Source organism: Solanum tuberosum, unplaced genomic scaffold, assembly GCF_000226075.1.
Source record: "Solanum tuberosum cultivar DM 1-3 516 R44 unplaced genomic scaffold, SolTub_3.0 scf00664, whole genome shotgun sequence".
In the NCBI taxonomy this organism is placed as follows: Eukaryota; Viridiplantae; Streptophyta; class Magnoliopsida; order Solanales; family Solanaceae; genus Solanum; species Solanum tuberosum.
In genome coordinates, this window is record NW_006239604.1 from 89440 (window position 1) to 106721 (window position 17282).

The 17282-nt window shown below is 36.5% G+C and overlaps 1 protein-coding gene and 1 pseudogene across 1 annotated transcript in view; one reads left to right on the forward strand and one right to left on the reverse strand.

Annotated features, from left to right (window-relative positions):
- Window positions 1-2527, reverse strand: part of LOC107058884 (uncharacterized) — a 5350-nt gene extending 2823 nt beyond the window's left edge. Inside the window, exons 1-3 of the mRNA XM_015305116.1 lie at window positions 2442-2527; window positions 2133-2199; window positions 1569-1943 (exon numbers count right to left, since the gene is read on the reverse strand). Coding sequence (XP_015160602.1) covers window positions 1569-1943; window positions 2133-2199; window positions 2442-2527 — 528 coding nt within the window. The remainder of the gene's footprint in view (window positions 1-1568; window positions 1944-2132; window positions 2200-2441) is intronic.
- A 2579-nt stretch (window positions 2528-5106) lies between these two features.
- Window positions 5107-17282, forward strand: part of LOC107058885 (sugar carrier protein C-like) — a 21375-nt pseudogene continuing 9199 nt past the window's right edge.

Consider the following 17282-nt stretch of genomic DNA (forward strand, 5'->3'; position numbering starts at 1 on the left):
CTTCAGCATCCCTTTTTTTTTTGGGTGCGCTGGCTGGCGCAACAGCCCAGCCCTTTTCCCCCAAAAATCCGACTTTTTCTCCTCCTTTTCTTCAACTCTAAACCTTCTAAACACTAAGGTTTCCAGCCCCAACACTTAGGATCATCAATCTCCTCAACACTCAATAGAATACAACTCAAAAACCAACCGGAAACATGTCCCAAATCACAAGGGACTTCAACAACAAAACCAACAACTCCAACAACCAAAATCAATCTTTTCTAGGAATTAAAAACGAGTTGGTGTGTGGGGGTATAAACCAACCAACACTAAGGATCATAAAATCCCTCAATATACAATAGATTTCAGCCCAAGAACACAACTAATTCATGTCCCACAACCAACAATAACTTCCACAACACAACTAACAACATCAACAACAACTAACAACTTCAACAACTTCAACAACAAATCCAATCTTTTCTCAAATCATAAAATGAGCTTGGTGTGTGGGGGAAAGGATCAACCCACACTAAAGAACTCACATACCTTGATAGGGATCACCACCGACGAAATTCCACGACGGAAACTTGTTGATCTCCTCTTTCTCCTCTTCTTCTCTTCTTCTTCTCTTCTTCACTCTCAGGAACCCTAACTTTCTCTCTTTTAAAATGGGATAAATTGATCCAAAATCAGCCTAACACACAATATAACCTCAAAAGAAATGATTTGTGAAAAGACCAAAATGCCCTTAAATTTCCGGACGGACTCCCTGCCAACTCCCCCAACTTTCAAAGGGCATAACTCGCTCATACGAACTCGGAATCGAGCAAACTTGGTGGCGTTGGAAAGATCATTCCACAAGCTTCGAAACCATAACTGGAACTACTCCTAACTCATCCTGATCTAGGAGTTACGACTGCTCAAAGTTGGCAAAAAATCACTGATTTCCACACTTGGCCAAATTTTCCAGATTTTGAATTTTTTCCAAATTTCCAGATTCTGGACTGCCAAATTTCCAGATTTTAAATTTTTCCAAAAAAATGACTATTTCCAAATTCAAGCTTCTTCATATTCGTTTTAAATTGTCGGATGTTACAGAATACCAGGCTAGAACAAAAGTAGTATTAATGTTTAAAAAAGAATTAAGAGCTTCAATACTCTCTCTTCTTTAGAGACTTCAGATGTTCACAGGAAAAACTGAGGTTCGAGAATATACTAACATAATTGAATCTTGCAAACTTCAAGCAGGATAAATTTTACTAAGTGCACCAGTTTAATTTTTGGGCTGTTTGCGATTGTTTAGCATATATGTAGTCTCTGCTTAAGTTTAAATGATAATGCACTTGATCTCAGAGTGCATTATCAATTGCCATCCTCCACATCAGCCTAATCTTTTGTCCTCATATACAGCTAAGCCCTCATCCTAGTCTTTTCGTAACTTGACCACCAAGAGTATCAGTAGCAGCTAATTAGCTATTCTCATGGGAACATCAAGCTCTCCTCTTTTGATCAAATGCTTGCTTAACATTTGTGAAGGCATAATATCCCAAAATGACCACGAAGTTCAAGGGTTAAAAAATAATAACCTGTTTAGGCTCAACTGCTTCATTAGCACTGTGCTGTGGTTGTGCTGCAGATGCATGTTTTACTTGCTCCAGATTAAGCTGATTTGACTTTGTTGGAACTGGTAAACTTCCATCGCTTTTGGACGTTTGTTCGCAAGTTTTCAGCCCTTCATACTTAGCTTTATGTTTCCTTCCGTTAAGATGGGACTTCATGTTCTGCTCCGAGGTGGTTGTCATTTCGCATAATGCACAAGTCCACTCTGTCTGAACTTTCTCTGAAGAAGCAACCTCTGGAAGTTTTATCTCTTCAGCATCTGCTGGAACTACCAATTCCCTGACCTGCAGTCCTTTCGTTTTCTTCTCAATTATAATTGGATTTTCCTTCAAACTCTTAACCTGCAGTTCCGCAGACACCTTAATCGCTGACATACAGATTACTCTCTCTTGAATATAGAAACACAAAACCTAGGCTAGAATAAAATTTCCCTTTTCCAATGGCTTCAAATTTTCACAGGAGAAACAGACACTAGAGAGTATACAAAGATAGATGAATCTAGTGCAAACTTCAAAAACAATTAATATTACAAAGTATGCCAGCTTCAATTTCAGGTTATTCAGTGATTCTTTAGCATACACAAAGTTTCTGCTTCGTCTAAATGATAATGCACTTGATTCAGTGTGCATTATCATTTGCCATCTTTGTCTTGGTCGATGAGCCTAATTTTTATTTTCATAAACAGTAAGTTTCATCTCAAGCTCTCCTCTTGTCATCTATCATCAATTAGCTGTTAGTTTAATATTTCATCTACCAAGGTATCTAGAAGAATACTCGTGAACATATAATACTCCAAAAGAAAAGTAACTTAAGGAAATTCAAGTGTAAAGAAATATAACCTGTTTGGTCTCAGCTGCTTCATGTTTTGCCATATGCTCATCACTGTGATATCTTCCCAAACAGGACCACGAGATTGATCCTCCATTGGCTTGTTAAACCAGTGGGCAACAGTTCGAAGGTTGACAGACAAGCACAAACATGAAAGGCGTAGATAAACATAACAAGAACTATTAAACTGACTAATACTATCGTGCCATTTAACCAGTAAACATGGACGAACTAGAACTTCATAAAGATAACATGCCCCGTTAAACCGTGGTATCACCAACCAACATATGGTAATTAATTTTATATGTGGCAACAGAGGAACCCTGCCAAAGTAAATTAAAAGTGATTAGTATATGCAAGAGGAGTAGTTTCTCATGTTCAACCACATAGAGTGCACAATTTTCCCCTAATGCTTCAACAAACTCTCTAGCAGTCTAGCTCAGCAAGGGAATTTAAGAAACACAAGCAAGAACAGACCTATAACTACCAACATAGACGAGAACCAAAATAAGTGCATTTTAAGACATTGACGATAAATTTGTTAAACATTAACGACTTCGAGTTTGCCCAATAATGTTAGTAACAAGCTAAGTGTCAATAATTCAAAGAGTTCCATATGACATTACCATTGGATAAGTTTGTCAAATAGGTGTTGGAAGAGAGAAATAAAAGAAAAGATAGTCCAATATATGACGAGCTTCCTCATGTGATACTTGGAGGCAGTCTCAATTGCTCGTATTGATGCACATCTGCAGTTGCACAAAACAATTTACCAGTCAAAAAAAAATAAAAAAAATTAAATACACAACTAAAATTGAACAATCAAAACTTACATAGGATAGCCCAGAGCAACTACCGGCCTGCAAATTCAAAAAAACAACAGTATCAATACACGCAAAATTCATTGAATAAAAAAAAAAAAAACTGATGAATCTTCAAGCTAAAGTTGTTGTTTATTTAAACCTTCTTCTCAAAATTTTCATCTTTTAACGAAACAACACAAACTGGAGTGGAGCGTAGAGAAAGAAAGTAAATCTACCAGGCTAGGCAATCGATCAAGTGAAGCGAAAATCTGAGAAAATCCATTCTGCAAAATTTACTCTTCTCAAGTTATCTCTTTCGTCACAATTTTATTCTACGTCCCTTCGAAGGAACTGATGACTATGGTTATATTAATGGGGAAGCTTAATTATAAATCGAAGGATATTATTGATGATTCCAAAAATCAAGGTCTACGTACTTTGCGTAGGAATCTTTGCTTCTCTTGGAATTTCTTCTGCAGCGTTTTTGTCAGATACACTAATTGTTATGAAAAATTAGACCAAGTCTTGCTCATGCATGTATTATAATATTGTGGAAGCCATCTTCATTTGCTTGTTGATAATTTGCCCAATGAGTTGATGGGAAAATAATATCTTTTTCCACAACTTTCACTAATATTACATCAATTTACAAAATCTTTACTCAAGAAAAGCACCGAATTAACTAAGTATTAGCAACTACCACATCTAGAAAAGAATTAACTACAAAATGTATTTGTTGCTTAGATAACTCTCAATAAATTGTATTTTCTTATAATCAGTCGTCAATCCGTAGCTAAATAAGATTAGTATGAAATTTATATTGTTTAGTTACTGAATTTATCAATCGCTTAATTATTTCTTGTTTTCTGTTAGTGTACATGCAGGTAGTTGTAAAACAAAAAATACACTAGATATATCTACATATATGCATTAAACTTGAAAAATATAAAATAATATATAGAAGTTTTGTGATGAAAAAAAGATCACTTAAGACTATTCAAAATCACTTTTTCAAACTTGAAACTCATTTTCAATGCTATATATGAATTGATGTTGGATATTTAACGAACTAATTAGATTGTTCTTATTAAAAGAAGGTTCCACACCCTAATAGATATATATATATATATATTATTGAAATTAGACGTTCTTTAACTCCACAGATCGAGTTTGGTAAATTCAAGGATTTTGTGCTCTTATTCTATCTTGTTGTACACCTCCCACTTCACTAATACTTTAAGAATTAAGGTGTTTGGCCAGTGAATCTGCTTTTTTTTTTTAAAAAAAAAAATAGAGCAGAAATTTAAAATCTGTTTCTTAACCAAAGTAGAAACAAAAGCATAATTTTCAATATAAAAATACCCTTACCAATTATACATATGTATCAATATATTCATGGCTAATTAATTACTAGCCTATATTATATGTTTGGTTAAGTTTCATTTAAGAATTTTATCTTTTATTTTTATACAATTAATTCTTTATTTTATTTTACATTTTATATATTATTATTTTATTGTTTAATATGTGGAATAAATTTTTTAAATTTATTTGGCTCAACTTTTTTAATATATTCAAATCATATGTTAATATTATATCAATATTTAATATTTTTATTGATTTATCTATGTATAATATTGATTGAAAAATTGCAATATGTACTTTTTAATTACTAATAAAAAAATTATTTTTTAATAATAGATATTAAAATATATTTAAAAAGCATTGATAAATGTTCTTTTTCGTAATTTGACTCTCAAAAGACATTTTAATATTTTAAAAATCAAACGCAAAACACTTTTCAAATAAATTAGTCAAACACAAATTATCATTATTTTTGAAAATTACTTTTCTAAAAAACTATTTGATAAAAATGGTTATAAAATTGCTGGTGGGGTTCGCCGGCGTTGCGGTCTCAGAGCTCGCTGGCCAGAGCTGTTGCCTTCGCCGACCGGAGTTGCTGTTCAATCGGAGCAGCAGTGCTCTTGTTGTTGTTCCGCTGAAAAAAAATGGAGATACGAGAAAGGGGGAAAGAGAAGAGAAGTGAGGAGAGAGGGGAGGCAACCTTCACCAGCGGATAGCTGTTCTCGCCGGTTATCGCGGCTGCTGGCGAAGCTTGCTGGACGAAGGAAAGAGAGAAGAGGATAGGTCGAGAAAGGACGAGGGGAGGGGGTTGACGCCGGACTGCCTGGCGGTCGTCCTTGACGGCGATGGAGATTCTAGATCGCCAAGTTCGCAAGTTGAGAACAAAAGAGGTAACATCAGTCAAAGTCCTTTGGAGGAACCAATTTGTTGAGGAAGCTACTTGGGAAGCTGAGGAGGATATGAAGAAGAGATATCCACATCTCTTCGAACTCGGAGAAATTTCAGACCAAGGTACTAATTCTCTTCTTAGTACTCTTTAATTTATGAGTTGACATGTTGTGTTTGCATTGCTTGTTGGGTGTTGAGCTAATGTTGCATGTTACACCTTATGCCTAGTAAGAGTAATCTCATTCAAGGACGAATGTTCCCAAGGGGTAGATATTGTAACATATCGCAATTTGAAATAACTAGGAAGAAGCTAAGAATTGGAAATAGTCATTTTTTTGGAAAGAACAAAAATCTGGAAAATTGTTAAGCATGTAAAGTTGAGTTTTGGTCAACTTCAACGACCATAACTTCTAGCTCAAGATGAGTTAGGTGTGTTTCTAGATATCGTAGGAAAGATCTTGGAATAATCTTTCCAACGCCTTCGAGTTTGCGCGATTCCAAGTTCGTATGAGTGAGATATGCCCTTTGGAAGTTGGGTTGTTCGAATAAGAAAAGTCTAATCCGGATTTTGGAAAGGTATTTTAGTCTTTTCCTTACCCAATTGTTTTGATTAGTTTTTAGGAGTTTAATTGGGGTAAATTCAGATTTTCGTCAGTTTAGAAAAGTTGAAGTTCACGCTAGAGCTTGGAGAGAAGAGAAAAAAGGAGAAAGGAGAAGAGAAAAAAGGAGAAAGGAGAAGAGAAATCAAGAATTGTCAAGAACATTCGAGTTTGGTTGTGGATTTCGCCAAGGATTCAATCCTACGAGGTATGTGAGATCACATAGTGTTGGGTTAGTTCACCCACGTGCCAATCATGATTCAATTCAGCGAAGTATGTTAAATTTGAAAGTAAATCCTTTGAGTTCTTGATGAAATTCGTTTGAATTCTTGTGGGTTGTGTTATTGAAGTTTCTTGAGATTTGATTCATGTTTTTAGGTGTAATTTCGAGTTGAATCTAATATATAGTGAGGTTATAAATGATCCTAAGTGTTTGGGGAAAGAACTAAGTGAAATTAAAGGGTTTAGAGGTGAAAATGGAGAAGAAAAGTCGGGGAACACCTGGGAGGGTCTTGGGGCGTCGCGTCCCTCATAGCCCGAAAGAGGGGCCTCTGAACTTTGGCCTCTGGGGCGCCGCGCCAGCCAGAGCGCCCCAAGTCAGTGTTTGAACTTCAAGGGTTGGCGCCCCGCGCCTCTAAGAGCTCCAGGGACGCCAGTTCTTCCCATTCTTCCCCTATCTTTTTGTACTAGTTCCTTAGCAATGTGCATATGTTTTCTAGTTGATTCCAACACTCTAAGGTACGTCCAAACATCATGAAATCATCCATAAATATGAGATCATGAACCTTGAATCCATAATTCAATTCAAGGAAAGTTAAGAGTCAAGTCTAGAAGTTAAGAAGCAAGTCAAAAGAAGTTTATAAAGTTTTCAAAAGTCTTTCACAAATGTTTTAACTTTGTTTTAAGACTTAAAGTTCAAGTTGAGTAAAGTGTAAAGAGTAAAGATTGAAGTCATTTCTTCAAAGAAGTATATGAGAACTATGTATTCCCAAAGATTTTAAAAAATGTTTTCACATTTGAGCAAGAAAGGAAACATCGATTCCAAAAGAGCTTTTAAGCTAAGTTTTGAGTAATTATCTCAAAACCAAAGAAAGAAGTTTGTTTTAAAAACATATGATCTAAGTATATTTTGGGAGTAGTATTGAGCACCGATATGGGGATACGAGTCCATATTAACTCAAGTCTGCATAAACCATGTAGCCATCATGGGTAATAAAGGATCATACTTTTTAGATGAATCCTTAAGTGTGCTTTTAACATAGACTAGTGGATCCACTTACTTAAGGCGTTCTATACGACTGCAAAGTATAGGACAGTTCTCACAACATGGGCAAGACGTTGTATCACCACTTAGACTCATAGTGGTGGTTGTCGGTTAGAGAATCTCCCACAGAAACTATATTAATTTATTATATGAGTAAAGTTAAGTTTGTTATTGCATTTTCTTTAACGAACTAAGTTGTTTTCCACTGTTTTACAAGATTTTCATATATTGCATGTGTTTTATTGCTTTATATTGAGTTAATTTATTCATGAGCCAGGGTAAGTGTTCTTTTCAGATTCTTTTCAAGCCTATGTTACGTTTAGCATTCCAACTCGCATACTCGTACATTCAATGTACTGATGCCAGTTGACCTGCATCTTATTATGATGCAGACACAGGTAACCAAGATCATCACCCAGTGCCTCGTTGATCCAGTTGAGCACTCATAGTTAGTTGGTAAGCCTCATTGCATTCCGGAGGACTCCTTTTACTTTGCTTTCAGTATTTCATTGTTAGGGTGATCGGGGGTGTCCCGGCATCCCTCTTTATTTTAGAGGATTCATAGATAGTTAGTAGTCAGTTGTCTTTACATTATTCTTTCATATGTTAAGACTTGAGTTGCCATTTTGGCCAAGTTGCATGTTTGACTTTTAAAACGTTCTAAGTATTTTATTAAGCAGTTGAGTAGAGATGCATTGAATCTTTGTATTTATGCTTTTAAGTCTAAGCCAGGCTAAGGGTTTGCTTGGGGCCAGCAATGGTTCTCGAGTGCTGGCCATGCCCCAGGGTATAGGCTCGGGGCGTGACAAACTTGGTATTAGAGTTAAAAAATCCTAGGAAGTCTATGAAGCCGTGTCTGCAGAGTCCTAGTTATCGGTGTGAAGCGCGCCACATCTATAATTAGGAGGCTGCAACACTTAGGAAATTTTCTCACTTCTTTCACACTCATTTCGTGTGTTAGAGTTTGATCTCTGAAAAGTTTCTTTCTAACTCGTGTTTGCGCGTAACCGATTGTGAGTTGAACTATTTTTTAAAGTGCTTTCATGGGGATTTTCTTTCCCCTTGAGCTAAGAAAAGCAAAAAGATGGTTGCCGACATGAGGAGCAGGACGAGTTTATTCGTTGTTGGGTTGCCTCATCTATCAAATAAGGAAAGTAAGGCAGCTATGCTACTAGGTGACATGGGCATAGCAAGGTTGATGATCCATGTGCAATAAGTTGAGGAGGACAAGCTGAGGGATAAGGAAGAGTTTAAGAACAAGAGAGTTAAGACATCAAGGAATGAATCCGGGCAATAAAGGAGTAATGTGAACCGGTCTTCTTTCCAACATAAGCAGAAGGGACCTGCTCCATAATCTGCTAGTGCACCTGCACCCAGGAACAAATGGGAGTACAATAGTCAGAATTCACAGCATTTCAAGGCTAAACTTGCCCAATCGCAAGGTAGTGTGGCACAAGGAGGTAGTTAGGCTCCTACATGTGCTAGGTGTGGTAGAACCCACCCAGGTAAGTGTTGTGATGGTCAGTCAGGTTGTTTCAAGTGTGGACAAGAGGGTCATTTCATGAAAGAATGCCCTAAGAACAGGCAACGTAGTGGAAATCAGGGCAATAGAGCCCAATCTTCATCAATTGCTCCACCAGACAGGGCTGCACCTAGAGGAGCTACTTCCGATACTGGCGGAATAGCAAACCGCCTTTATGCGATCAGTAGTCGCCAAAAGCAAGAGAACTCTCCAGATGTTGTTAAGGGTATGATCAAAGTCTTTACTTTTAATGTTTATGCTTTGCTAGACCCAGGAGCAAGTTTATATTTTGTAACCTCTTATGTTGCAAATAAGTTTGATGTTCTTCCTGAGAAACTTTGTGAACCCTTTTGTGTGTCAACGCCTATTAGGGAGTCTATTCTAGCCGAGCGAGTATATCGTGATTGTATCATTTCCATAAATCATAAAGACAACATGGCTGATTTAATTGAGTTAGACATGGTAGATTTTGATGTCATTCTAGGTATGGATTGACTTCATGCCTGTTATGTCTCCATTGATTGTAGAACTCGAGTCATTAGGTTCCAAATTCCTAATGAACCAGTCTTAGAGTGGAAAAGTAGTTCAACAGTGCCGAAGGGTCATTTTATTTCATACCTTAAGGCAAGAAAGTTAGTTTTCAAGGGGTGTATCTATCACTTAGTCCGAGTTAATGACTCTAGTGTTGAGATACCTCTTATTCAATCAGTTTCAGTAGTAAGAGAGTTTCCAAAAGTCTTTACAGATGATCTACCCGGAGTCCCTCCTAAGAGAGAGATATACTTCGATATAGATGTTCTTCTAAATACTCATCCTATATCTATTCTGCCATATAGAATGGCACCAGAAGAGTTGAAAGAACTTAAGAGCAGTTAAAAGACCTCTTAGATAAATGCTTTATTCGACCGAGGGTCTCACCTTGGGGGGCTCTGGTCTTATTTGTGAGAAAGAAAAATGGTTCCCTTAGAATGTGTATAGATTACTGTCAGTTAAACAAGGTTATCATCAAGAACAAGTATCCTCTTCCAAGAATTGATGATCTTTTCGATCAGCTTCAGGGTGCTACTTGTTTCTCTAAGATAGATCTCAGATCATGCTACCATCAATTGAAAGTAAGGGAATGTGACATTCCAAAGACAACATTCAGGACGCGTTATGGTCATTATGAGTTCCTAGTTATGTCCTTTGGTTTAACCAATGCGCCTGCAGCATTCATGGACCTTATGAATAGAGTATTCAAGCCTTATTTAGATATGTTTGTCATCGTGTTAATTGATGACATACTAATCTATTCGAGGAATGAAGAAGATCATGCTAGTCATCTTAGTATAGTTTTCCAGACTCTAAGAAATAGAGAGTTGTATGCTAAGTTCTCAAAATGTGAGTTTTGGCTTGAGTCTGTGGCATTCTTAGGCCACATTGTTTTTGGAGAGGGAATTAAAGTTGATACTCAGAAAATTGAGGCAGTGCAGAGTTGGTCTAGATCCATATCTCCAACTGATTTTAAGAGTTTCTTGGGTTTGGCTGGCTATTATAGAATGTTCATAGAGGGGTTCTCATCTATTTCATCCCCTTTGACCAAGTTAACTCAGAAGACAGTGAAGTTTCAAGGGTCTGAAGCTTGTGAGAAAAACTTTCAAGAATTGAAAAAGAGGTTGACTACTTCCCTAATTTTGACCTTACCATAAGGTACCCAAGGTTTTGTGGTATATTGTGATGCATCTAGTGTTGGTTTTGGTTGTGTGTTAATGCAAAATGGCAAGGTTATAGTCTATGCCTCCAGACAGTTGAAAGTTCATGAGAAGAATTACCTAACCCATGACTTAAAGTTGGCTGTTGTAGTATTCGGTTTGAAGATATGGTGTCATTATTTGTATGGTGTTTTAATTTTGATGTATTCATCGATCACAAGAGTCTTCAATATGTGTTCACTTAAAAAGAGCTTAACCTCAGACAAATGAGGTGGTTAGAATTACTCAAGGATTATGACATGAGTATTCTTTATCACCCAGGTAAGGCTAATGTTGTTGTTGATGCTTTAAGCAGGTTGTCTATGGGTAGTACTGCCCATGTTGAGGAAGAAAAGAGAGAGTTAGCGAAAGATGTGCATAGACTTGCACGCTTAGGAGTCCGACTAATGGATTCCACAGAAGGAGGAGTAGTGGTGATGAATGGGGCTGAATCTTCATTAGTGTCAGAAGTGAAAGAAAAGCTAGACCAAGACCCAATTTCGCTTGAATTGAAAACAAATGTTCATAAGCAAAATGTAGTAGCTTTTGAACAAGGGGGAGATGGTGTATTGAGATATATTTGTGGCTAAGTGCCCGAACTGCCAACAAGTTAAAGTAGAGCACCAAAGGCCCGGTAGTTTGGATCAGAATATAGAACTTCCGGAATGGAAGTGGGAGATGATTAATATGGATTTCATCACAGGTTTACCAAGGTCTCGTAGGCAGCATGATTCTATTTGGGTGATTGTGGATCGCATGACCAAATCAACCCACTTTTGCCGGTAAAGACTACCCATTCAGCAGAAGATTATGCGAAGTTGTATCTTCAAGAAGTAGTTAGACTTCATGGAGTTCCAGTCTCCATTATTTCAGACAGAGGTGCGCAATTTACTGCACAGTTTTGGAAGTCATTCCGAAAAGGCTTGGGTTCAAAGGTGAATTTAAGTACTGCCTTTCATCTGTAGACAGATAGGCAAGTAGAGAGCACTATTCAAACTTTAGAGGATATGTTGAGGGCTTGTGTGATTGATTTCAAAGGAAATTGGGATGATCACCTACCTCTCATTGAGTTTGCTTACAACAACAGTTACCACTCTAGCATCCAAATGGCTCATTACGAAGCTCTATAGGAGAAGATGCAGATCTTCTATTGGATGGTTTGAAGTTGGTGAAGATGGGTTGATAAGAGCAGGTTTAGTTCATTAAGATATGGAGAAGGCGAAAGTGATTCAAGAGAGGTTGAAAACGGCACAGAGTCGTCAGAAATCCTACACTAGATGTTAGAAGAAGGGAGTTAGAGTTTGAAGTAGATGATTGGGTGTACTTGAAAGTCTCACCCATTGAAAGGTGTTATGAGGTTTGGTAAGAAGGGTAAGCTTAGTCCGCGGTATATTGGCCTTTACAAAATATCAAAAAGGGTAGGTAATGTAGCTTATGAGTTGGAGCTACCACAAGGGTTAGCCACGGTTCATCCGGTATTTCACATCTCCATGTTGAAGAAGTGCATGGGCGATCCTTCATTGATCATACTAACTGAAGATATTGGGATCAAGGATATTTTATCTTATGAAGATATTTCGTCAGATTCTAGATCGCCAAGTTTGCAAGTTGAAAACAAAAGAAGTAGCATCAGTCAAAGTCCTTTGGAGGAACTGTAACACCCCAGAAATTTTTTTGAATCAAGACTCGAACTATCCTTCGTAGTGAGTAAGTTTTTCGAGGAATATAAAATTTCTTAAGTGTAAAGGTCACTAGATGTAGCACCTTGAGTTCCAAAAAGAACTAAACTGAAAATAGCAAAATTTGAAATTTTGCAAGTTATGCTTAAGTTATGAGTTTTGGGTCAACTTCAAATGACCATAACACTTAGTAAAGGATGAGTTAGGTGGGCTACTAGGTATCCAATGAAAGTTCTTTCAATTATCTTTCCAACTCCACCGAGTTTGCTAAGTTTCGAGTTCGTATGACTGAGATTTCCCTTTTGAAGTTAGGTTGTCCAAACAAGGAAAGTTACCCGAAAATAGTGAGGGGTATTTTGGTCTTTTCCTTATCCAATCAGATTTAATTCATTTTTAGTAAGGTTTTAAGGGTCTAATCCTATTAGGTTCAGTTTTATAATCCTAATATACGCCTAGGATTTTAGTTGAGAGTTCAACAAGAGAAAAGAAGAAAAAAGAGGAGAGGATCAAAGTGTTCGTCGAGAGTCTTGCGTTTTGATGCAGATTTTCGCAATGGGTTTAATCCCTAAGAGGTATGTAAGCTTCCATAGTTTTGGGTTCGTTCACCGACACGCCAATCATGATTTATTCAGCGTAATTTCATTCTTGAAATTTAAGGATTTAATATCTTGATGAGTTCTTGATAAGTGTTCTTGAAGTTTCCTTATCGATTAAGTTTTGATGTAAGATTCTACTTAGGTCAACTTAAAATGACCATATCTCTTAGAATATAAAGAGTTACGTGCACTATAACCTATCCAATTAAAGATATTTGAATCTTCTTTCCAATGCCACCAATTTCGCGTCATATCCAATTTCTGAGTAAAAGGTTATGACTATTTTAGTAACCTATACAGTGTTTTTTTTTTACCTCCAAGAAAACCCTAAATAAATTTCTTGACTAATAAAAGGCTCAAAACAATCAGATTTTCATCTTCACTAATGAAAAGCATAATTCTTGGGCATAGAGATTTCAAGAAACTAATTCAAGAGTCTCAAGAAAGGTTTTCTTGATCGTTTACCTTCAAGCTAGAGTTTCAAGTCTTATAATCAAGTTCTTCTTCAAGATTATTCAAGATTCTTAAATATTCTTCAAGATTCTTCAAGAACCTTGTTTTTTTCAAGTATGTAAGGCTATTATAGTGTTGGACTAGTTCTTCCTCACGACCTACATCTTCTTTCAAATTAGGAAAAGAGAAATCTTGGATTTTACCCTTAGATTTGAGTATTCTTGATATAAGTTGATTTGAGTTCTTGAGTTCATGGTTCTTTTAAAAGTTCTATTCTTAATTATCGAATAGCTATATTGTTATTGAGATCCTTCATATCATGAATCACAACTCTTGAATTCATAATTCAAATTCAAGAAAGAGTTAAGAGTAGAGTTCAAGAAAGTTTTTGAGTTCAATTGTGAATTCTTTGAGATCAACTATTGATTTGAACTAAGTTTTGAGGAAGTAAGTAAGAGAATGAGAAGAGTCGTATACTTGAGTTCCATATAGTTATGTAGACCTTCGAGTCGATTCATTCATGCCCATAAAATCCGCATGGACTCCATATATTGAGTATCATTAAGAGGGTAGTTTCTTTAAGTTCTAAGTCTTGAGTATTGAGTCTCTAATCTCCTTTGAATTTATATTTCTAACCATGGGCCTATTACATCTTACCCATGAAGTCCTTGAGTTGAGTTGTTCATGCCCATAATTCTGCATGAACCCTATAAGTCGAACAGTCTTGAGATGAGAAGTATCTTTGAGTCCTTGAGTTGAGTAGTTCATGCTTATAATTCCGCATGAACCCTATGAGTTGAGCATTCTTGAGATGAGTATATGTAGTATTATTGACTCCTTGAGTTCTAGAGTTGTTGAGTTCCAAGTATTGAGTTCTATGCATGGTTATTGAAAACCTTGAATTGAGTCGTTCACGTCCATAATTTGGCATGAACCCTATTTTAAGAAGTCTTTTTGCAAATTGTTTTAAGACTTGTTTTAAAGACTTGAGCACTGAGTTGAGAAAGAGTAGAGTGGAGTTCATTTACTTTAAAATGATATATGGGAACTAGATATTCCCAAGAGTAAATGTTTTTTCATTTAAGATGAGAGGAAACTGAGATTTCCAAAAGAGTTTTGAGCAGTTTAAGTACTACCTCTTTTAAGAAAAAGACGAGTTTTGAGAAAAAGTTTCTAAATTATTATTGGTATGACAATCGAGTATGTCATCAATGTTTAAGCAATATGGTTTCTAGATATACCATCAATGTTTATGCAATATGACTTCCCGAGTCATCAATGATCATATTAAAATATGATTTTGATATGATTTTTTAGAAAGAGTTTTCAAGAGCAGTTACCTTTTTTAAGAGGGTAGTTTGAGAAATTATCTTAAACCAGAGAAAGAGTTATGTTTTTAAACATATGAGCTAAGTATATTTTTGATGTAGTATTGAGCACCGATATGGAGACGCGAGTTCATAATAACTCAAGTCTTCATAAACCATATAGCCATCATGGGTAGAAAGGATCATACTTTTTAGATGACTCCTTAGTGCTTTTTAGCATAGACTAGTGGATCCACTTAGTTAAGGTGTTCTAATGACGGCAAAGTATAGGACATTTCTGAGAGCGTGCGTAAGACGTTGTATCATCACTTAGGCTCATAGTGGTGGTGGTTGTCAGTTAGAGAAACTCCCACAGAGTTATATTGTATTTTATATATATATTGAGTATTATTGTATTTTTCAATACATTGAGTTGCTATCTACAGTTTTACAGCTTTCCATATATATTGAATCTTTTACTATTGCTTTATCCTTGAGTATCATGAGTTGAGAATTTCGAGTTGAGTATCTTATCCTTAAGTACTTCTGAGTTGAGTAAGTTTGAGTAGTTTTGATTATCCTTGAGTATTCCTTGAGTAGAGTAAGTTTGAAAAGAGGTAAGTATGTTTCCTTTTTATCAAGTTCAAGCTTATGTTATGCTTTAGAATTCCCCTCACATGCTCGTACATTCCACGTACTGAGCCATTTGGCCTACATCCTTTCATGATGCAGATGCAGGTATTCAGGTTCGTTAACAGGAGCTTCGTTGATAACGCATGAAGTTAGCTATGGTGAGCCTCCTTGCTTCCGGAGGATTTCATTTACTTTTCAATTTTGTCAAGATGTCGTGGGTCTTGTTCCGACTTCCATCATTGTCAGTTAGAGACTTCATAGATAGATAGTAGAGTTTGAGAAGTCTGTTTCATTTATCTTATTAAATGTATTAAAGACTTGAGTTTCCTATTGTTGGCTAGTTGAATATTCTATTTATTATTCAGAGTTTTCTTTTGAGTTAAAGCTTTGTGTTTAAGTTTTCGTGAATTTTATTCAGTTTTTAAGCTTTTGCAAGATTGAGTTAGTCTTCCGCTTGTAGTGAGCCAGGATGAGGGTTCACTTAGGGACCAACAATGGTCTTCGAGTGCCGGCCACGTCCGGGGTGTTGACTCGGGTCGTGAGAAGAACCAATTTGTTGAGGAAGCTACTTGGGAAACTGAGGAGGATATGAAGAAGAGATATCCACATCTCTTCGAACCCGGAGAAATTTCAGACCAAGGTACTAATTCTCTTCTTAGTACTTTTAATTTATGAGTTGGCATGTTGTGTTTGTATTGCTTGTTGGGTGTTAAGCTAATGTTTCATATTACACCCTTATCCTAGTAAGAGTAATCTCATTCGAGGACAATGTTCCCAAGGGGGAGATATGTAATATCTCGCAATATGAAATAACTAGGAAGAAGCTAAGAATTGGGCATAGTCATTTTTTTGGAAAGAATAAAAATCTGGAAAATTGTTAAGCATGTTAAGTTGAGTTTTGGTCAATTTCAAACGACCATAACTTCTAGCTCAGGATGAGTTAGGTGTGTTTCCAGGTATCGTAGAAAATATCTTGGAATAAGATTTCCAACGCTGCCGAGTTTGCGCGATTCTGAGTTTGTATAAGTGAGATATGCCCTTTGGAAGTTGTGTTGTTCGAATAAGGAAAGTCTAATCCAGATTTTGGAAGGGTATTTTAGTCCCAATTGTTTTAATTCGTTTTTAGGAGTTTAATTGGAGTAAATTCAGATTTTAGTCAGTTTATAAAAGTTGAAGTTCACGCTAGGGCTTGAAGAAAAGAGAAAAGAGGAGAAAGGAGAAGAAAATCAAGAATCGTCAAGAACGTTCGAGTTTGGTTGTGGATTTCGCCAATGAGTCAATCCTACGAGGTATGTGAGATCACATAGCATTGGGTTAGTTCACCGACGCGCTAATCATGATTCAATTCAGCGAAGTATGTTAAATTTGAAAGTAAATCCTTTGAGTTCTTGATGAAATTCGTTTGAATTCTTGTGGGTTGTGTTGTTGAAGTTTCATGAGATTTGATTCATGTTTTCGGGTGTAATTTCGAGTTGAATCTAATATATATTGAGGGTATAAATTATCCCAAGTGTTTGGGGAAATAACTAAGTGAAATTAGAGGGTTTAGAGATGAAAAACGGAGAAGAAAAGTCGAGGAACACCTGGGGAAGGTCTTGGGGAGTCGCGCCCCAAAAAAGGGCCTCTAAACTTTGACTTCTGGGGCGCCGCGCCAGCTAGAGCGCCCTAAGTCAGTGTTTGAACTTCAAGGGTTGGCGCCCCGCGCCTGAGCTCTAGGGACGCCAGTTCTTCCCATTCTTCCCCCATCTTTTTGTACTAGTTCCTTAACAATGTACCTATGTTTTCTAGTTGATTCCAACACTCTAAGGTATATCCAAACATCATGAAATCATCCATAAACATGAGATCATGAACCTTGAATCCATAATTCAATTCAAGGAAATTTAAGAGTCAAGTCGAGAAGTTAAGAGTCAAGCCAAGAAGTTAAGAGTAAAGTCAAGAAGTAATGGTATCAGACCTATGGATAATAAGAAAAAAAAGTAAGAAACATACTAGTAGAAAGTTAAGAAAAAT